This window comes from Myodes glareolus, chromosome 3 (genome assembly GCF_982192425.1).
Source record: "Myodes glareolus chromosome 3, mMyoGla1.1, whole genome shotgun sequence".
Taxonomy (NCBI): Eukaryota; Metazoa; Chordata; class Mammalia; order Rodentia; family Cricetidae; genus Myodes; species Myodes glareolus.
The window spans coordinates 78,166,090-78,188,348 of NC_142028.1; the positions used below are offsets into that span (position 1 = coordinate 78,166,090).

Below are 22,259 nucleotides of genomic sequence, written 5' to 3' on the forward strand. Positions count from 1 at the left end.
TGGAGATCTTGTGGGGACCCACAGCCACTACCAGCTGCTCCGCGAGCTGCCCGGGATATCCCATCATATTATTTTTAAAAAGAACAATAGTGGTGTCATGTTGTGAGTGGATGCTGGCCCTGCCCTCTCCACTTCTGCATCACAGTATAACTTTTGAGGTTGTTTCGTGAATATAGTTCTGGCCCCACCGACTGCATTTATGCTCTGCGCAAAACAAGGGAAAGGTGGGTTTGGTCTCTGGAACGCAACAGGTTGGAAAGATTTGAAGGCTATAATGCACACTCAAATGGCTGCCAGGGAGAAAGTGCACACATTCAAAAGGAGTGTAGATTAAGGTTTGAGTTGGTGTTTTTGGAGAGAAAGGCGCTGGCTGGAGGCTTCCTGGAAGACAAAAGCTCCCAGATAAAGGCAGCACCTTTCTCTCTCATCTTCCCTTCCACGTCTACAGCCCCTGTTTTCCTCTGACAACTAACAAGTCTAGATTTTCAAATACTCTTTTTGAGGCTCTAAAATGGAGCCTTCCAGTCTTGCTGCAGTCTTGCATCATGTAGGCTCTCAGCCAAGTGCCATTGAATAAGGAATTTAAGCCTGGGATTTGGGCCAATGGCATATTGGAAAATGTTTAACAGCTGGCTTCACGGGAGAAAGTTCTTGTTAAGTTTCACATGTTTGTGGTGTGAACGCTCCTGCAATAGTCAATTTCAAGCTGCCTGTATGATGTGGCTGAACCTAAAGTTGAGAAGAGATGCAAATCTGCTTCTGACTCCTAGTTTTGGTCTGTTATAGCACATCCCTGGATTGTGACTTAGCTCCAAACCTCTTTTCACAACTGTTCTCTATGGTGGCCTTGAGAGGTAGGACAAAGTCAGTGGATGGGCACTTCAGAGAAGTATACATGGCTTCCAAGGATCACTATTCATGTGGTAAGGTGTAGGTACCTTTCAGGGTAAAACTAGAAATTAACTGTTATTCAGACTTTGGTTCTGGTCATGAGGCCACTTGTCTTTTGCCTTAGAAGTATGGGTGGTTGCTAGACTTTAGCCAGGGAGTGGGTGTAAGTGTTACAGCTCTGAAGAAAAAGGTATCCCAACAGAAGTGTTACAGCTCTGTTCCAGTGGGGGACGGTTTCCCCAGGGAGTTTGTCACAACTCTGAGCTCTGGTCAGGAGAAATGTTACAGCTCTGCTCAGCCGAGTGTAACTACACTTTGCTACAGAAAGGGAAGGTTTCCCCAGCCAAAGTGTTACAGCTCTGCTCTGCTCCTGCTCCCTTCTGCTCCCAGGAGAGCCATTACAGCCCTGCTCTCCTAAGGGAATTTTCCCCACAGAAATGTAGCAGTTTTACTCCTGTTCAGGTGAAAGTCATGACATTCTCTGCATCCCCTCTGCTCCAGAGAAAGAAACTCCTTACCACAAACCTCACTCAAGAAATTTATTGGGAGGAAGGAATCCAAGAGAGTGACTTGCCTTTGCCAGGGTGGAAAAAGGGAAACCCCAAAATGAACAGATACAGGGCTTATATAGGATTTCTTAGGGGTGGCGCTTTCCAAGATGGAGATTTTTCAGGGTGATGATTGGTAGGCTCTCAATTCCTGAGCTTGGGACAAGCTCAGTGACCGGTTGGTTTTCATGCTCAGGGATTGGTTGGATTTCAGTTCCTGACTTGAGAAGGGACAGGGTATGTTTCTTTGGCTCTAGTCTCAGGGCCGGGGGTTTCTTTCACTGGCCCTTTTTACCCTATGGTGGGGAACAGGGTTTGTGTGATAGATTCATCATGAGTTATGGACCTTGTTTTTAGCATAAAAAGATAAGTAGAGTCTCTGAGGCTACCAGAGGTGTCCTCTTTCTAACTTCATCTCCTAGACTGCCAACCTTAGCTGAGCCTCAGGCTTCTCCCAGACCAGTCCAGAATCATGCTTTCTTCTACCTCGCTACCCAGACTTGTCATCTCCTAAAAGAAACAGTGCTTTGACCATTTTGTCTCCCCTCTAAGTGTTTAGCAGGCTCTACCTCATACCTTCCAGAGTCAACACACATACACACACACACACACACACACACACACACACACGAGAGAGAGAGAGAGAGAGAGAGAGAGAGAGAGAGAGAGAGAGAGAGAGGTGATCTTCCTGGAACCTCCTTCTGACCACCCCTTATTCTGTGCTCTTCTTATGAGAGCTTTCCTTGAGTCAATCTCACAGTCCTCTGTGACCTCCCCTTCAGTGCTGCTCAAAAGAATTTAGGTTAATCCCACATGTTCCTTCTTTTTTAAAATTCATTTTACATACCAACCACAATCCCCCTTCCCTCCTCACCTCCCCCAACACCCGCATCTACTCTTCATCTACTTTTCAGAAAGTTTAAGGCCTCCCATGGGGAGTCAACAAGGCCTGGCACATTCATCTGAGGCAGTACCAAGCCCCCCTCCCCCCACATCAAGGCTGAGCAATGCTTTTCACCATACAGAATGGGCTTCAAAAAGCCAGATCATGCACCAGGGATAGACTCTGGTCCCACTGCCAGGGGTTCTAAAAACAGATCAGGCTACAAATCTGTCACTCACAAACAGAGGGCCTAGTTTGGTCTCATGCAGGCTTCCCAGATGTTGGTCTAGAGTCCATGAGCTCCCACAAAGTTCAGGTTAACTATCTCTGTGAGCTTTCTGATCATACTCTTGACCCTCTCCTTACTCATATAATTCCTTCTCCACAAAGAAGCCAAAAACTGTACAATGGAAAAAAAACATGTTCAACAAATGGTGTTGGCATAACTGAATGTCAACATGTAGAATAATTCAAGTTGATCCATATCTATTGCCTGGCACAAAACTAAAGTTCAAGTGAATCAAAGACCTCAACATAAATCCAGGCACACTGAACCTGACAGATGAAAAAGTCTGAGGGAGCATTGGACACACTGGCACAGGAGACCACTTCCTTTTTACGACACCAGCAGCACATGTTACTTCCTAGGTTAATTTCATTTCATGTGCCTCAGGCTAATGCTCTAAATAAGTTTTCGCCCCATTTAACAAGACCTCTGCCAATTTCCTGAGTTTTCTCAGATATGTCATGTATGATTCCCAAGGTTATAAGCAATAGAAAACCTAACCTGAGTTCAAGCAGTAAAAGAACTTATTGGTTCATATAAGTAAATGGGTTAAAGTCATTTGGAGCTATTGGCAAAGTTTGATCTAGGAGTTCAAGCAATGTAATTAGTGACTATGATTTGAATGTGTTTCCTAGAGGTTTCTGTATTAGAAGTTACCACGGTGGTCATCTTAAGAGGTAGTGGAACCTTTGAAAGTAGGCTCTAATGGGAAGTTATAGGTTATTAATGGTGATACTCCCGCAAGGAATTGATGTAGTCTTGTGTGATCCCTGGTTAGTTCTTGCAAAATGCTTGTTATAAGAGAATGCTAGACTTCTGAATCACACTGGGGTTTACTTTCTTGCAATGTGATTCCTATTTATTATATTGCATTTGCCATAATGCCATCTTACCTGAGGTCCTTCCCAGACCCAAGCTGATGGTAGTGCTGCGCCTTTACACTTCTCAACTGTTAGTGAAACAGTCTCTTTGCTTTACAAATTATACAGCCTTAGGTATATATTTTTTATAGTAATAGAAAAATGGATGAATACTGTGTCAGTTTGGGTATTTCTCAATTTTCTTACTTAGGTGTTGAGTACATTCTTGTTCAGCTCTTCCCATATCAACAGCATGTGAGATTATATTTTTCCAGATCAAATTCAATGAGAGAGACAGACAGAGAGACACACATACTATCCAGACTCCTTAATTTAAGATAGAAGAAGTTAAGTTTTATTAGCTTTGGTTGGATGACATTGGTTCTGTATTTATCCTGGAGCTAATGAATCTATGGGGAAGATGAATAAATTCAGATATCTTTAATTATACTACCAAATGTCCAGGGGTAGGTAGGATCAGGACCTTGCAGTTGACCATGCAGTTGATGCATGATCTAGACCATGATTTTGGCCACAGAATGACCTGCCTTTTGCTCTAGAAGGATAACTAGCTGTCAGACTGTAGCAAGAAGTAGACAGAAGGGTGTGACAAACTGACTATAATTCTGTTTCTATAAACACAGGACCATTCTGGAACTGGGGGTAAGGCCAATCTCAATATACTCCTGAGATGTTAAATTAATGGCAAGCTGAGAAGAGGGGTTTAGGAAAATGATCCTGGATACTCACTCAGCCGAAGTCTACTCTAACCACTTAAAGCTTTCTGGGCTAGCCCTTTTCTAGGTGAATCCCATATGGCCTATGACCTCTTCATCAGCTTGGCACTTCCTTAGGTCCTTCCTCAAACACATCCTTTATCATACTTCCTGGTGGTGTCATGCTGATATACAAATTTACTATAAAATACAAAAGTCAGCAGATAGCTCATCATGTTTGCTAATTCTCTGACCTGGGTAACTGTATTTTCATTGGAATAAAGTGAAACCTGGATATGAATTTTCAGAAGTGAGATAGACCAATAGAGAAGGAACTATCGGGGTTCCTTTCATCTTATTATCTCATGCTTCCCCACCTGTGGTTAGGTCTGGCTCCCCTATCTCCTTAACAGGGAGGAGACTTGGTGTCCTCTGCCAGAAAGGACAAGAGGCCACATTGCCTACTCACTGTTTTCTGAGTCAGAACCTACTGTTGGAGTTCCAAGTCCACCTATGCCCTCTTTTGACCCTGTCACCTCTGCACCACATTCCGTCTTTGTTTTTCTGTCACTATGGAAGATCTGACTTCTACAGATTGACCCTCCTTTATGCCCTTCTATCTCCTGATTTGGTTGACTTTGGGGGGACATTAGTAGGAGGTTGGAAAGTGGAAAAAGAAAGGTTAGGGGCATAGTTCCCAGTGCCAGCACTATTTCTAGCAAAAGCAGTTCCAGTTGATTTTTGGAGACACCATTCTTGCTCCTTCATACAAGAGTGTTGATGGGATCTTGTTGCTAATTTACAGATGCCATGTCAGATCTTGTCTGGGCTTTACAGCCCTATCTACCCCCTGAAAGGACCCTAACATCAATATTGGTGGTGAATTCTGGGTTCTGTAGTTGCCCATAATGATACACTCTACACTGGAGGGAAAACAGCAGGCACTCCCTGTCAAGGCAAGGGCTTCGGTTAAGATTGTCGTTCAGCAGAACTCTTGGCTGTGGCATTCAGAGTAGCCATGATCTTTCTGGGAAACTGGGAATTTCTCTACTCATCACCAGGCCTGAGTGGCTGCATCTACTCATGAGGGATTTGATGTTTTATCCTCATCATCTTGAAAATATGTTCTATGTTCCTGTCCAATCTTCAGTATGGTTTTGGGGGTAGTAGTTCATCCTCCTCTGATCCTTCTGGGGCTGTGACATTGTCCCTAATGTGATCCCACAAAGAGGAACTAAAGACGTTATGAAACAGGCAAAAGGATGAATTCCATCATGGCATCACGTGAAGGGGACAGTGGAAACTGCCTAATGAGGAAGCACAGAAGACCTTATCTGGGAAACAGACACATAGAGCGAGTTCCTACGACCCCTTTGGGTGGGTTAAGTGAGATAGTGTGTATAAAATCTCTTAAACATACAAGGTACTTATAAATAAAAAGCCAGTTGCAATGATCACACAAAGAACTGCCCTCTGTTCTCTTCTTCAAGAAACCAAGGTGGGGTGTTCACGGTCTGGTCTCTATTAAGCTGTGTTTTGGTCGAAGTCAGTCAAGTTCGCTCTGTTGCCTATGATCTTTGAGGCAGTTATCTCCACCCTATGGCACTCAGCCCAGTTTGGGCTGTTGCGGGCTGTTGCTGGCTGTTGCGTGGGGCAAAGAGGTGGGAACTGTCAGGGTGCCTGTGTCCAGAGTATAAGGCAACCCAAAGGCAGCTGGAGGCAGTTGGGGAGCCTGGGCCCTGCGAATATAGCCATGGTGCTCAGCTTCCTCTCCCTGAACTTGTACCGCCTGGGCCTGTGGGCTTCCGTAGTGATCCTGATCGTAAGCGTCCTCAAGCTCGTCAGCCTGCTGGTGCGGAGGCAGAAGCTGGCCAGGGCTCTGGACAGCTTCCCAGGGCCCCCTACACACTGGCTCTTTGGTCATGCCCTTGAGGTATGTGGGGATGGGGATGTGGGAGAATCAGGACTAATCCTCTGGAGGCTGGGAAGGGAGGCCATCAATTTGGGCAGGGGGATAATGCTTGGAACCAACACTTCTAGTCAGCTTTGCTACTCCTGCCTCTCAAGCTGAGTTCGGAAGCAACACAGCTTTTCCGAGTTAGAGCTTAAGAAGGCCCCAGGTGCTTTCCCATTATTCTGAGGGCCAAAGTGTAAGTCTATGTGGAGGCTTGTGGATGGCTCACACAGGGGAGAGACTAAACCCTCAAAGCGCCACCCAACAACTAGGCAGTCATGTTTAGGTTTCTTAAGTGTCCTGCTCTGTGCAGTGTAAAGATTTCCAGGACCAATGAGGAAATTAAAGACAGAGAAAAGCTCTGCCTCCTGAGACCTCCTAGCGTGTTTGAGAGATCGGTCCCGCCTAGCCAGGAAGCGCCTTCTGTGTCCTCTTCGTGTGACTGAGCAACTACGCCATTTTCCCAGGCTCAGATCCTGGTTGGTTCTCCTGTGAAGGTATCCCAGTTGGGGTCACCTCAGCATCCAGCATCAGGAACTCCTCCTGTTGTGGGGATCCAGACCTTTTGGGGGGTTTGGAGTCAAGTTGGAGAAGCAGATGCCCTTCCCACCCCCAGCTTCCGGGGATTCTAATATGTCAGGTTGGAACTAGGAACTTGAGATTAAAAGTCTTTCTTTTTTTAAATTTTTTTTTTTAAAAGTTGGTCAGTGAGTGGTGGTGGCTCACGCCTTTAATCCCAGCAATCGGGAGGCAGAGGCAGGTGGATCTTTGTGAGTTTGAGGCCAGTCTAGTCTACAAGAGATAGTTCCAGGACAGGTTCCAAAGCTACAGAGAAACGCTGTCTCGACACCCCCCCCCCCCCCAAACAAAATTTCTTCCTGAGTGTTTTGAGCTCCAGTTAGGGAGCCCAGGCATGGATACCAGGGATAAAGTCACAAAAAAGGGGTATAATTCTTTCTCCATTCTTATTCCTCCATCTCTCTTTTGGAATTGACACTGTAAATGAACTTGGTCTCTAATCTTATTCTTTCCCCATATGGAGAACCTGTTGGGGATAGCCTATGAACGTCCCTGTACCACTAAGCATCCAGGATTTTAAAAAGGATGGTTTGGGTGAAAAAAAGCAGACATTAGAGCCGTCCCTGCTCCCAGGAGTGTGGAGGTGCCTCCCCAGGCCCTCCCTTCTTTTCATCTTAGCATCTTTTATCTTTTCTGCTAGCCTGAGACTTCTGGAGAATGGAGATCTGGTCTGATTTATTTCTGTGTCCTCAAGGCACAGCATGAAACTTGACACAGACCAGACCTGGCTGAATGAAAGACCGCAAAAGGCTAGATTATCGGGAGAGTGCCCGCAGAGGTAGAGAGTGGTGGGGAGGTGAGGTGAGGGTGCCAGGAGGACTTGGGAGCGCCCCGGTCAACTCTGGGAGGTTAAGGTCACTCCCTGAGGGAACTTGAGAAGGTCTTCAGCCCTTTCCCTCTGTGCCCGTCTCTTTGTGCTTACCTGCTTTTTTCATAGTTGGGGAGAAGCCCTCAATCAGTGGACTTCCATAGCATGTGATCCTTCCTCTCTCAGAACTCCATACCAGAGCTGGCTGCCCTCTTCTTCCCAGGTGTTCCACCCCACTTAGCAGTACACAGCAAGCCTGGAACATAGCCTAACTTCAGCTTCTTGACGCCAGCACCAGTATCTGGAGGGCATTGGCTTTACACCAGGATGGGCATGCCAAGATTGGAGTGGGGACTGATTTTGAGCACTATACAAGTTCCCTGGGAACCATCAGAGGCACACCACCATGGCATTTCTTCCAGGGCTTGGCACTTCTGCTGTGGGTTGTATTCACAACTAAACCTGAGAAGCGTGAAGGACAGGGTGTGGATTTGTTTCCCTAGTGTGAATCCAGATGAGGAAGTTCAAATTCAAAGGGGACAAGGTGTTCACTTAACAACATATAAAAGTTCAGGATTCAAATCAAGGCTGGAACAGGGACCTCTTGCCTTTTAATCTAGAGCACAGTGAACCAAAAGAAGCAAACAAAAAGCTAAACAAATAGCCCAGGAAACAAACAAAAAAGCAAAGTAACTGAAAATTGATTCTAAGGAAGGGCGTGGGAATGAGATGAAGAGAGCTTGTGGGCGAAGGGCCTGGCTATGCAGTTCCTACCAGGGTTAGTTTCTCCATTCTTGACTACCAGCTACAATCTGCAGGCATTGTTAGCATCTGCCTCTCATCCTTTTCAGATCTCAGAATGTGTTCTTTTGAGGCAGGATGTGTCCTTGTCTTGAGGAGCACAGGGAATGCTTTGTATATAACAGATATTCCCTGTGGGCTTAAGTGTGAGGAGTTACTGGGAGCTGACATATCTAACCTGTGTGCAGTGTTTGTGTTTGTGTGTGTGTGTGTGTGTGTGTGTGTGTGTGTGTATGTGTGTGTGTGTGTGTGTGTGTAGGGGGAGTTTCCAGCTAAAGGAAAGGCAATCAATCCTTTGTGGCATCGGAGGCATCATCTCTGACTCTGTTTATTATATTGCACTGTGTACAGAGAACTCTGGTTCACTCTATTCAGCCAATACTGATCACGGATCTTTGCTCTGCCCTATTTGATAAGTCATCTCTCCTCTCTGTGCTTTGTTGTTGATAAAGTGGGGTAGTCATCTTCAGACTGCTGAGTTTGGTGCCGAAGCTCAGGGGTATAGCATTTTTAATGACAAAAACCACAATGACATCAATGTTAGATGAGGGTCAGAGGAACCTTGCAACATTTGTTTCAGCAGAACCTAGCAGTTATACATAACATAGCAATTATTTTTTACTTACAAAGTAATGTATTATTTGGGTTAATACATCTGGAGCATGGTCCAAATCACAGAAATCTTGAATGTGTTGCCAAGACAGACATTGCTAGTGGGAGGGGAGAGGCTTGAGAATTCTCTAAGTGGACACAACATGGAGTCAGGACAAGATGATGTTGCCTTAGTTCCTTTGAGGGCAGGCGGCAAAGAAGAGAGACCCAGCAGAAGGGAGAAGTCCAGGGATTCACAGCTATAAAGGGAGGGGCATCATGAATGTCCCTATACCTAGAGGTAAAGATGATCTTTATCACTTTCACTCCTGACACTGCACACATTGGGCAACCTTTTGGGTTGAATCCAGTGTTCAGAAAGATGACTCTATAGGGAGATTACACCAGGTTCTGCAAAGGAATGGAATTGAGAACTGCAGAGAAGGCGCAGATGGTAGTTGGAAATGAAAGTACGATAATCTCCAGGGTCTTCGAAGGGAGTGGCTTGGTGTGACAAGCATTCCTGGACTTAGAGCAGCAGCTCTGGGGCTGGAGAGGTGAAGTGTGCAGGAGACAGGGATATGGGAAGAGAGGAGGAGGTTCCAGGGTCTGCCTGGGCAGCATCCTTCCTTCTTTTTCCAGAAATCTGGGGTCTGCTGGCCACACTGGATTCCTGAGCGGTCCTTGTCTTCTGTTATTGTTTCAGATCCAGAAGTTGGGGAGCCTGGACAAGGTGGTATCCTGGTCCCAAGAGTTCCCCTATGCCCATCCACTCTGGCTTGGACAATTCGTTGGTTATCTGAACATCTATGAGCCTGACTATGCCAAAGCTGTGTACAGCCGCGGAGGTGAGGTACCTTGGAGAGAGGGTGGGGTTTCCTGGGAATGATAGGCTCAGTTACCAAGTTGGGGAAGGTCAGGGCTTGTGTCTAAAGTCTTGGATGAGAAAGATCAAATCTCTACCTCTTTCATCCCTATGCCTCTCATCTGGGAATATTGTGTTTCTCCTTGACTGACATCCGTTTGTTCTGCAGACCCAAAGGCTCCAGATGCTTATGACTTCTTGCTCCAGTGGATCGGTAAGTTAGCATCTATCTTTCTGTACTTTGCTTTTGCTCCATTGTGCTAAGTGACCAGAATTCTGCCCTGCCACACTCAGCTGGTTATCCCTCCAGTGTACTGCTTTGCTCCTGAATGCCTGTCCTGAGCTTAGCATCTCTGTGGAGAGGCAGGGGAGCCCATTGCAGGAGCTAGACTTTGCCGTGCTGGATATTTTTCTTCCTCCCTTCCAAGCAGGGGTAAGGCAATGTGTATTTGAAGAAAAGCTTCCTAGAGGAGGCAACCTTGGAGCTGATCCCGTAGGATATTATAGTGATGTGTTTCCTGGAAGAAGGGTCTGAGAAAAGGTGTAATCGTCATAGAATCATGGAGGCTGCAAGCTGTCTGAGTGATTGAAAGGCAGACTTCAATTAGTAGATGAGGCTTGTCAGGGAAGATGGACCAATGTTGGCTGTCAGTATGTAGACTGATGTTGAAAGTGAAGAGAGCCACTGGGTCATCTACTTCTTTTAATTAACTAGTTGATTAATGAATTTATTTTGAGACAGGGTCTCACTATGTTGCCTTAGCAATTCTCTATCAGGTTGGCTTTGAACTCATAGAGATCCACCTGCCTATAACTTCTGAGTGAGTGCTGGGATTGATAGTGTACATTAATAGGTACTACCATACCTGGCCTTATTCTTACTTTTACTTTTATTTAATCTCTATGTTTGTCTTTGTAGATATATGCCACTTGTGCATAGGTACTTAGGTTGGATCCCCTAGAAAAGGACTTATCTCTGGTTGTGAGCTGTCATGTGTGCTCTGGACATTGGCCCCAGGTTTTCTGTAAGAGCAGTAAGGGCCCTTGATCACTGACCCGTCTCTCTAGCCACCTCTGAGTCTTCTTGATCCAGGGCCACATCCAACTCCAAAGTTCCTATTATTTATTTATTTACCCTGGAAGCGAAGAAAGGAATGGTTAGTAGGGAGGTAACTATCAATAGTCTAGACTATTGACTTAGAGGTCCTGACCAGTGGGGGCCAGAGGTCTATACTGGTTCTTGTAGTGCCTCCCCACAGGGTTTTCCAGGTTTGGGAGTGGTAACTGCTGTGGTTGATCCCAGCTCTCATGGATAGATGAGGATTGCCTAGACTCCATAGCCTCCATCTCTCTTCCCTTCTCAGGGAAAGGCTTACTGGTTCTCGATGGGCCCAAATGGTTCCAGCACCGCAAACTGCTCACACCTGGCTTCCACTATGATGTGCTGAAGCCCTATGTGGCCATATTTGCCGAGTCCACACATCTCATGCTGGTGAGTCCCCTCCCTGCGGCAGGCTCCTGGAATTGTGGGCTGCCAAGCTAGGCTTCTCTACCCATCCTATTTGCCTTGGTTGAGGGTGAGCGGTGCTCTCTTCTGGAGAGAGGGTCTCTGTCCTCATTATTCCTGCAACAATTGTGCCAAAGAATTTTTAAAGTATATCCTCATGATTCTATTGATTTCTCTTGTTATACACCCTTCATCTCTAATTTTATTAATTTGGATATTTTCTCTCTGCCTTTAGTTAATTGGGATAAGGCAGTAGTTCTCAACCTGTGGGTCATGACCCCTTTGGGAGTCGAATGACCCTTTCACAGAGGTCACATATCAGATATCCTGCATATCAGATATTTACATTATGATTCATAGTAGTAGCAAAATTATAGTTATGAAGTAGCAATAAAATAATTTTATGGTTTTGGATCACCAAAACATGAGGAAGTGTATTAAAGATCACAGCATTAGGGAGATTGAGAATCACTGGGATAAGTGTAAGTCAACCTTAATGATCTTTTTTCAAAGATGCAGCTCTTTGCTTCATTGATTTCTTTTATTTTTTTGTTTATTTTTATTTTATTCATTTCAGCCCCAAGTTTATTTCTTGCCTTTTATGCTTTTGGGTGTGATTTCTTCATTTTGTCCTAGAGTTTCATGTGTGCTGCTCAGTTACTAGTATGAAATCGCCACGACCTCATGGTGATGCATAGATTAATGGAGATCAGTTAAACTAAGATGTAAAAGTTAGCAAATAAGAAGCTAGAGCTAATGGGCCAAACAGTGATTTAAATAATAATATTAAAAAGAAATCTCTCCATTTCTTATGTAAGCATTTAGTGCTATGAACTTGCGTTTTAGAACTGCCTTCATTGTGTCCTGTAAGCATGGGTATAATCTTTCTAAATTTCTGTCTTGGCTCATTTTTTATTCAGCAATGTGTTGTAATTCAGTAGTGTGAGTTTGTAAGCTTCCTGTTATTTCTGTTGTTGCTGATATCCAGGTTTAGTCTGTGGTGGTCTGACAGGATGCTGGGTGTTATTTAAGTTTTTCTGTATTTGTTGAGACTTGCTTTGTGTCTGAGTATGTGTTGTTTTAGAGAATGTTCTATGAGGTACTGAGAGTAAGGACTATTCTTTTGTGTTTGGTGAAACGGTCTGTAAATGTGTTGAGTCCATTTGGTTTATAATTTGGTTCATAGATGCTAAGAATTGAAAGGTCCTGTTGTGTATTTTGTCTTTGATGAGCATAGACTGTCCTTCCCTATCTCTTCTGATTAGTTTTGCTTTGAAGTTTATTTTGTCAGATATTAAAAGTGCTACATCAGTTTTCTTCTTAGATCCGTTTGTCTGAGATATTTTTTCAACCCTTTACCCTGAGGTAATATCCATCCTTGAGGTTGAGGTGTGTTTCTTGGGTGCAGCAGAAGGGCCCTGTTTTCACATCCATTCTGCTAGTGTGTGTCTTTTTCCTGGGAAATTGAGACCATGAATGTTGGGCGATATCAGTGAGCATTTTTTTCCTCTCTCTTTAGATTTGCTGGCCTGGGATTATTTATTCCTTGTGTTTTTTTCCAGGTGTGATAAACCGCTTTAGATTGAAGTTTTCCTTGTGTACCTACTATGGGGATGGATTTGTAAATAGATACTGCTTAAATTTGGTTTTATCACACAATGTCTTGTTTTCTCTATTTAGTGTGATTGAAAGTTTTGTTGGGTGTAGTATTTAGACGTGGTATCTGTCGTCTCTTAGAGTTTGTAAAACATCTACCCAGGCTGTTCCAACTTTTAGAGTCTGCACTGAGAATTCAGATGTACTTCTTATAGATCTACTTTTATATGTTACTTGACCTTTTCCCCTTGCAGCTTCTCTCATTCTTTCTTTGTTCTATATATTTAGTGTTTTTATTATTTTTATGTGCTTTCATTTCTGGTCCAATCTATTTGGTGTTCTGTATGCTTCTTGTATCTTCATAGGCATCTCCTTCTTAAGAGCAGGGAAATTTTCTTCTATGATTTTGTTGAGAATATTTTCTGTGCCTTTGAGTTGTGATTCTTATTCTTCTTTTATTCCTGTTATTGTTGAGTTTGGTATTTTCATAATGTCCCAGATTTCCTGTATGCTTTGTGCTAGGAGTTTTTTTTATATCTTATATTTTATTTGCCTGAGGTATCCCTTTCTTCTATCTTGCCTCAAATGGCTGAGATTTTCTCTTTTGTCTCTTGTATTCTGTTAGTAAGTCTTGCCTATGAGGTTCCTGCTGAAATTTCTAAAATTTTCATCTCCAGACTGCCCATAGTTTGGATTTCCTTTATTCTATTTCCACTTTCAGGACTTGAATGATTTTGTTCATTTCCTTCCACTATTTATTTATGTCTTCATAGATTTCTTTAAGTGGTTTATTAATTTCCTCTTTAAGGACATCTATCATATTCGTAAATGATATTTTTATGGTTTTTATCTCGTGCTTCAGCTATGGGCCTGCTGTTATAGGGTTGCTGGGCTCTAGTGGAGACAAATAGTTCTGGCTGTTATTGATTGTGTTTTCATGCTGGCTACTAACCATCTGGGTTTGTGAAGACTGCAATTCTAAGTGCTCTTGTCTTTGCTGTGGGTGTTTTGTTCCTTAGTTTCTGTTGCCCTTTCTGGTTCTTATGAGGGTGTGGTGGCTGTGTATTGCCTGGTAGAGAATTCTTCTCAGATTCTGATAGGCATTGCCAAGGGAGAGGGATCCTGGTAAAATGTGTTTCTGTGTATTGGGAACTTAGGAATAGAGAAGGCCTGGGAGGAATGAGGGAGTCTACAAGAGGGAGGAATTCAGGATGTAATACCAGGATGTGCTTTAGTCCCTTGGGAATAGGGCCAAGAGTGAGGAGAGGCACCAGAGCCTGCTGGAAACCTAGGGCTGAGACTGGGGTCTTGGACTTGGAGGAGGTGTGAGAGTGGAGATCAGAAACTCAACCATCTTCTTTGGCTTATGTACTTCTCTGGCAGGCTTGCCTGGCAGGTTCCCAGGAAGTGCCTGCTGAGGCTGGGCACTGGAATAAAGCCATGAGTTGGGGGAAGGGTGTTTGGAGGAGACTTGTGTGATCCACTGACTATGCAGGCAGGGGGAATAGGGGAGACCACAGCAAGTGGTCTGCTACAGAGCCAGGGATGAGAGTGGGGGAATGGATTTGGAGGAGTTGAGACAGAAATGAAGATCTGTGTTTAGCCTACCAGCTTCGCTGGCCAGGCAGCCCAGTTCTTCCACATGTTACCTCCTCTCTCTCTCTCTGAATTCCAGGACAAGTGGGAGAAAAAGGCTAGTGAAAATAAGAGCTTTGACATCTTCTGTGATGTAGGCCATATGGCGCTGGACACCCTCATGAAGTGCACCTTTGGTAAAGAAGACAGTGGCCTAGGACACAGGTCAGAGGCAACTCTACCCAAGGCTCTCAGATAAGGAAGGTGGAAGGGTGCTTGCTCTCTGGTTGGAGAGGTCCTACCTTAATTTACCCAGGCCCTACTCATGGTGGAAGATACGTTGGGTGTTAGTGAGGAGGTTTAAGGAGGCAACAAGAGGAGCAGGAAGTATTTTAGAAGGGATTCCTAAAAGAAATCTGCTCAGGCCTCTTCTTCTCCCTCTGCTCTTTTTTTGTACAGAGACACCAGCTACTATACGGCAGTCAGTGAGCTCACAGAGCTGGTGCAGCAGCGCCTGGAATCCTTCCAGTACCATAATGACTTCATTTACTGGTGCACTCCACATGGCCGCCGCTTCCTGCGGGCCTGCCAGATAGCCCATGACCATACAGGTGGGCCTCTCCTTCAACCCCCTCTCCCCTTGGTGCCTATGCCAACTAGGAAACCTTGGTTCTTCCTCTGGCACAGGATCAAAGCAGGCAGTGACACCTATGCTCTTGGTCTAGATCAGGTCATCAAGCAGCGGAAGGCAGCCCTGCAGGATGAGAAGGAGCAGAAAAAGATCCAGCAGCGGAGACATCTGGACTTCCTGGACATTCTCCTGGGTGTTCGGGTGAGTGCATGGTGCCCACCTTACCTGACAGCTGGTCCCTGGGAGGTTTTTAGACTCTCCTTCTAAGGAAGACTCCTCGCTCAACAAATATAACCTACTGCTTGCCCAAGGCACAAATCAACGAAGGTAAAATGTGCAGCATACGTGTGATTGGGCTGCCACACTAGGGAGCTGACAGCCTGGTCACATGGGGGCAGCTTGCAGACATTTCTAGACTTCCATGATCCTTAAAAATCTTGGCATTGCAGAACTTTAAGGTTTATATTTTATTTCATTTCCTTCCTTCCATTCTTCCATCCTTCCATCCTTCCTTCCTTCCTTCCTTCCTTCCTTCCTTCCTTCTTTCCTTCCTTCCTTCCTCCCTCCCTTCCTCCCTCCCTCCCTTCCTTCCTTCCTTCCTCCCTTCCTTCCTTCTATCCTTCCTTCCCCTACATCCTTTCCTCTGTCCATCTCTTCTTCCCCCTTCTCCTACCCTTCCCTCCTCTATTCCACAAAACTCAGTGCCTATCCTGAATCAATTTCTGGGCTAGGAGGCAGAGGTAAGAAAGAACTGGCATGGCCATCCATCTGCATATAGTATAGTGACCGGGTTAGGCGAGGTAGTGGGTGGATGTTGACAAAGATGTTTTCTCTGTCAACGAGAAGCAGTGTCCCTGATGAGCAATACGGGGGCTAAGTAAAGTTAAAGGTCATGTGTCTAGAGGGCTCAGGAAGGGTTTTATGAATGGGAGACATCTGGGTTAGGATTGGAAGGGACAGAGGAAACTGGAGGAAGACTCCAAGTCTACCAACAAGCGTTCATATGCTTCTTCAGATCTATATCTGACAGCTACTCTTGGGCATTCTTTTTAGCCCTTACTCAAAGGTTTGAGCTGTCCCATTGTGCTTCCTCTCAGGATGAAAATGGGACCAAGATGTCAGATGCAGATCTCAGGGCCGAAGTGGATACATTCATGTTTGAAGGCCACGATACCACCACTAGCGGTATCTCTTGGTTTCTCTACTGCATGGCCCTTTATCCTGAGCACCAGCAGCGATGTAGGGAGGAGGTCCGTGAGATCCTAGGAGACAAGGACTCTTTCCAGTGGTGAGTGGACCTGAAAGTGAGTTCAGCTCCTCTTGCTCAGCCCAGGGAGGGGTTGTGCCTATCCTGCCAGTGCCTGCCAGGGACAACCCACACCTCTTCTGGAAACGAGGTGATGTGGGCAGCAGTTGTTCCCTCTCTTTGGTTCTGTAGCTTTCTTGGGGGGGGCGGTTAACAAGAGAGACCCCCCAGACCAATCTCCCCAAATGGAGGCTTTTCAGTGTCACATAAAATTGTCAAGAGAGGCTGAATTTCATGACAGAATATGAATCCCTACTGGACTTCTGGATAGAGTAGAGGGGCCTGAGAAAGAGGAGGCAGTGGGAGATGACAGAGGACGAACAGCTGGGAAAAAGTCACTGCCTTGCCACTTGCCACCTGTCTTTGTATGGCAGCACATGGGCCCCAGACTCCACATCTTTCATCATGGTGAAGGAGGCAGATCCTCAACGCCACCATTTAAAAATTTCTGTGTGTTCATCCTTGTTTCTCAACTCAAGACTGAAGTCCTGAATGTGAGACCAGCTGAACCAATTTCTCTTTCAGAGTGGTCTCTGAGAGTTCCACCCAGACCTCTTCTGTTGCTTCCTCCTCTGAGGCCTTTGTAGTCTGACAGTCACCCCATCCTACTGAGTTCCTAGTCTGCCTCCTACATGGAGCAGGACACACAGTAGGGATAGAGGAAATGCCCATCAGTGTCTACAGTCCTGTTCTCCTAAGGGGGAACTGATCACTAATTCCAGTGTCAGAGATTTGAAGGATGGAGTCTCCATAGCTAATGTGTACTTGCTGGATGTTGGAAACTTTCCAAGGGGTGCAGCCATGGGCACAGTGCTCCCTGGAGTGTGTTGTAAGTGTGAAGAGGAAAGGAGGAGACAATTCGCTGCTCCTGGAGAGTTTTCAGAAAGTCAGACTCACATGACTGAAATCCAAAGAAGGCTGCAGGATGGAGTAACACTGAGTGATGAGGATGTTGAGGGTAGAGGGTGAGGAGGGAAGGACTTGAATGGACTTTATAAAGAAGGTTAAACTCAGGAGAAGAGAGCTGTACTCTCTAGATAGATCATCATGGACATGTCTGAGGCTGGGAATTAAATACTTTTTTTTATTATCCCTTAGTTTTATCCAGAATTGGAAGCGACTTAGAGGATCCTTATTTAATAAAAAGAATATGAAATGAAAAATCATATTAGGGGGAGAGTGACTTGAAGTTTGGGGTTCTGTAAGAAGGTATTACATAGTTCTGATGATTGAACCTCACATTTGGGCCTGAGCTTTCTGGTGGCCAAAGAGGGTATTTATAAGAGTTTGTCAGTATTCAGCCATGGACATTGGTTCACTCACCTAACACTATCAGATCACCTTCTCCAGTCCAGTCCCATAAGGAATGCCACTTGTGGGACTTTTGATGAGGCCCCAAATGACAAAAAAGTGGCCTTGTCTTTGCGGGTTGGTTGCCCATATGTCTCTCGGATCCTGTGCCTTCTCTTCCTAGATAGCTAGGTTTGTATGACCACCCAGTGTTATGTTATACTTAGATACTTGAACCCCCCTTGGCTCCTCTGTTGCAAATGTGGTGGGGGCAGAAAGTGAAAATCATGGGGAAATAGGAAATGTGGCCTACCTTCTCCTTGGATCCCACTGTTCCCAGTTCCCAAGTGTCCTGTGTTGCTGGCAGGGATGATCTGGCCAAGATGACCTACCTGACTATGTGTATGAAGGAGTGCTTCCGCCTCTACCCACCTGTGCCCCAGGTGTTCCGCCAGCTCAATAAGCCAGTCACCTTTGTGGATGGCCGCTCTCTGCCTGTAGGTGGGTTGGGGAAACAGTTGGGGTGGAATGAAAGTCCTCTCTACGCTCTGATATTGCCTGCGCCATTGGACATTCTTGACATTAGGCTTTGTGTGCTGAGTCCTGGGCCCAGGCACCAGCCTCACTGAGAGAACTTGTCTGCCCCAAACCTCCACTTCCTCTTCTGTAAAATATGACTGAGGGTATAAATATAAATGTTCATTTTCCCCTAGGTTTCAGGGTTGTTATGTGGATTCATCTTTCTGTAGATTGATGTAGCAAGAACTATTTTTTTTGTCTTCCAAAAGATTCTGACATGAATTATTTCTTTGAGGCAGTGACTGTAGAGGTTGGATTTTCCATTTGACCGTTGCTGCAGTAGGACCCAGGCACGGCTAATCACTGGGTACAGTTGCTGCATTGTTCTCAGGAGGAGAGGAGTTCTTGTAACCTGAAGTTTTTCTCTTTTTCTTTTGTTTAAAACTATATAAAATCACTCTACTATGGTGCTACTTAACAAGAAGATTGTAATGACATGCATAAAATAAAACAAAAATAAATTGAGGATAGGAGGGTAGGACAGAATATATTTTTCATAGTTGACAGAGTTAAAAAGAGAGAATGGTCATCAGGGTTTTCATGTATCCTGTGCCTACTCTGACTGCACCCTGGACAACACCAGGAGACGAGTCACATAGACTACGATGCAGCCTCTGTACAGCGTGACTGCTCTGTGTTGTCGCTTCATAAAAATGTTCAGACCTGAGCGTGACATGGAGCAAGCATCAAATGAAGGGTATCTCATTATTGTTCATAGCATAATAAATTTCTGAGAGCTAGTCATTTGACAGTCAAAAGGCTACAATAAACAGCTGCTGCCTATATGACTTCATGGTGGTCTGGGTTCACTGTTCTTGTTTCCATTCCACAGATATCTGCGTTAGACACTGTTCTCAGTACCTGGCTACAGGAGCTGTTGATTATGATGATTAAATACTTTGAATGTGACCAAGACCTCAGTGTCACTGTCAGTGCACAGACAGAGGCTAGTGTTCCAAATAGGAGGACATCAGGGAATTCAGCCTAATGTGGAAGTGAGCCTGGCTGCCTCATGACCCCTTGTCATCAACCTCCTTTTTGCTTACAGGAAGCCTGATCTCTATGCACATCTATGCCCTTCACAGGAACAGTGCTGTGTGGCCTGACCCAGAGGTACTGCATCTCTGGGCTTTGAGGGTAGACAGGGAGTGGACTGTGGGGTTTCCTCTGCAAGGATTAGGTGAGTATTTAAGAAAGTACTATCTCATAGGTCTTTGACCCATTGCGCTTTTCTCCTGAGAACGTGTCAGGACGCCACCCCTTTGCCTACATGCCTTTTTCTGCAGGACCCAGGTAGGAAGAGGGACAACATTCTCAGGCCCTAAAGACTGGGAGTGAAAAATTGAAGGCCATCACGGGAGAGACATCATTATGGAGCATGCTGTGACGGGGGGGGGTTTGTTATTTTTCCTGTTCCTGGGAAATGGGTGGAATAGATGTTCCCTTCTGTGGGAGACTGTAAGCCAGAATTCCTAGTGGGACGATACCCTCTGGGACCCTTTACATGCTAAGATTTGCCTTTTAAGCCCACACAAATCAATCAATCAATCACTATGCATCCACAAATAGTTACTGCTTTTTTGTGGGCCTCTAAGAACACTGGGTAGCCAACAGCTTGATGCCTCTTTTTGCCTCTTGCTGCAGGAACTGCATTGGGCAGCAGTTTGCCATGAACGAGATGAAGGTGGTCACAGCCCTTTGTTTACTGCGCTTTGAATTCTCTCTGGATCCCTCAAAGCTGCCCATCAAACTTCCCCAGGTGGTCCTGCGCTCCAAAAATGGCATCCACCTCCACCTCAAGTCACTGGGCTCTGGGAAATAGGTCTTTGGAGATCATGACTTGGACAGTACAGGCTGTGGCTTTTTCTGGGACATTGCCCTTTTAGATTAAGTGTGGAGTTGTCATGGATCCCAGCTTTTGGGGGCTTAAAGATGTGAAAGCATTGGAACTGACAGTCTCATGGAAGGCAGTCCCTTGTAAACACGTGTGTCTAATGACTCAGTGCCTGGACTCTGGAGCTCATTTCTTTACTCCACAAACATTTGTTGAACATCTGGCTGTCACAAGAAGCTTCATATCTTTCTTGTAGCTCTATGTCTTTCTAAAACAAACAAACAAAAAATCAGAACCATACATACCAAGCCTTGAAAAACCTTAGTGAAGACAATGGCAATTGTCTTGAGATCTATGGAGAAGGGATGTGAAGAAGGGATTCTGGATAGAATGTGGCTCTTCATATATGTGTATGTCTTTATCTGCTTCTGGGTGTATTTGGAATATAATGGAAAAAAGAAAAGTTGATTCAACTAAATCTGTACAAAATAAAGAATAATTGTAAAAGCAAACTCCCACCACCAAAGTGTCAGAACATGAATGGTGTCTTTACTGGTGTGACGTCTTCCTTGGGATGTATCTGTGGGACTCTTGTCATTCCTAATAGTGGTGTCTCATAGTCACACAGTGCTCTGTCCTTCACAGTATTTCTAGGGAAGGTGCTGCAGTAGCATTAAGGTGGAATCCTTGGAGAAATGGAACTCCTTTCTATAAGCCATGACTGTGCAAAGAAGGACTTTTGGGGTGGAGGTCAGGGTGGGGCCCACGTGATGACTGAGTGTCTTTCCCTGCCAGTCCCTGCAGCAGCATCTTGATGGCTGTGGGAACCTATATATCTAGGGTTTAAGGTCTAAGGTTCGTATAAGGTTCCAATCCAGGAATTAGTTTCATAGGGAAGGAAGGACACTCAAATCTAGGACCAGAGGTAGGAGCTAGTAATTTTGTCCCTGATACTTGGTGAAGTCCCTAGGGCAACCATATTCAATGGGTGTGGAGGATTTCAAATGACCCTTTTACATTGGTTGTCTAAGAGCATTGGAAAACACAGATGTTCACATTATGATTCATAACAATAGCAAAATGACAGTTTATGGTTGGGGCCCACCACAATATGGAGAACTGTATTAAAGTGTTAGGGGATTAGGAAGATTGAGAACCACTGCTCTGGGTGTCCTGGGTTATGTGCCATATACTTTCTTATTATCAATTCTTTCCCACTTGAAAGAAGGCTACATCTTGGCAATCTGCCCCAGGACACTTGCTAACTCCTATCAAGCCACGTCAAGACACAGATCTCCTTGTAAACTCGAAGATGAGATGCGAAGGTTCCTGTATAGTGTGCCTGTTGGCTATAAGCGTTAAGCAGCTAACTTGCCTTTTTGTCCTAGCACCAGATAGACCTCTCTGAACAAATGCAGTAAGGTTTCAAAGTTATTACTCAGTGCTGATTGTCTAGTCACAACAACCATGTGCCTCTGGGTGGCACCTGAATCTAAACTTTATCATTTTAGATCTTCAGATCTAAAATCTAGGAGGACTTTAGCTGAGGCTTCCTGACTCTGATAACTTTTGTTCAAAACTCCATCATTAAAGTCTGTTCTTCTTATTATAGGTGTCAATCCAAATAAATTTTCATCATTAATACCAGTTCTTTTTGAGTATGTGTTTCAGTGAGAATAAAGCCAAGGTCTCTGACTCAGATGTTTGGGTGTGATCTCTTGTACACCAGAGTATATACGTGTGTGTGTTTGTGTGTGTGTGTGTGTGTGTGTGTGTGTGTGTGTGTGTGTAAATTGGGACCTCCTGGGTGAGGTGAGTGGACACTGAAACTGATGGCCATCACAGATGACCACAGATTCATCTTTCTGACTTTTCACACACTCCTTGAGACTTCCCTGTTCTTGGGCATACAATGCCCATGTGGAGGTGGAATGTGCTCTGGGTGTGCAGAAAGTGCTGGCATGAATGGCACTTTGCATGCATCATGCAGGAGAATGCTCAGGACTGTGCACTCAGTCAGTCTTGCTCATTGCTTCCAGGCAGTAGAATTGCTTTCTGGTTACACATTTCATCCCATTTGGAATCCTGTGGTTAGAGGACATGTCTTTGCCTGGGTACCCAGCATTCTGTTCTGTGTTCTCACTTTCCTTTGTTCTCTC

The 22,259-nt window shown here is 45.0% G+C and overlaps 1 protein-coding gene across 1 annotated transcript; it reads left to right on the forward strand.

Annotated features, from left to right (window-relative positions):
* Positions 1-5,895: 5,895 nt before the first annotated feature.
* LOC125416867 (cytochrome P450 4B1-like) lies at positions 5,896-20,612 on the forward strand. The gene is made up of 12 exons (XM_087904714.1): positions 5,896-6,117; positions 9,624-9,765; positions 9,952-9,996; positions 11,147-11,274; positions 14,561-14,685; positions 14,920-15,071; positions 15,186-15,292; positions 16,189-16,379; positions 18,055-18,188; positions 19,315-19,379; positions 19,477-19,559; positions 19,911-20,612. The coding sequence occupies exons 1-12, from the start codon at positions 5,938-5,940 to the stop codon at positions 20,086-20,088; spliced, it is 1,530 nt and encodes a 509-aa protein (XP_087760840.1). The 5' UTR covers positions 5,896-5,937; the 3' UTR covers positions 20,089-20,612.
* The last annotated feature ends 1,647 nt before the right edge of the window (positions 20,613-22,259 follow it).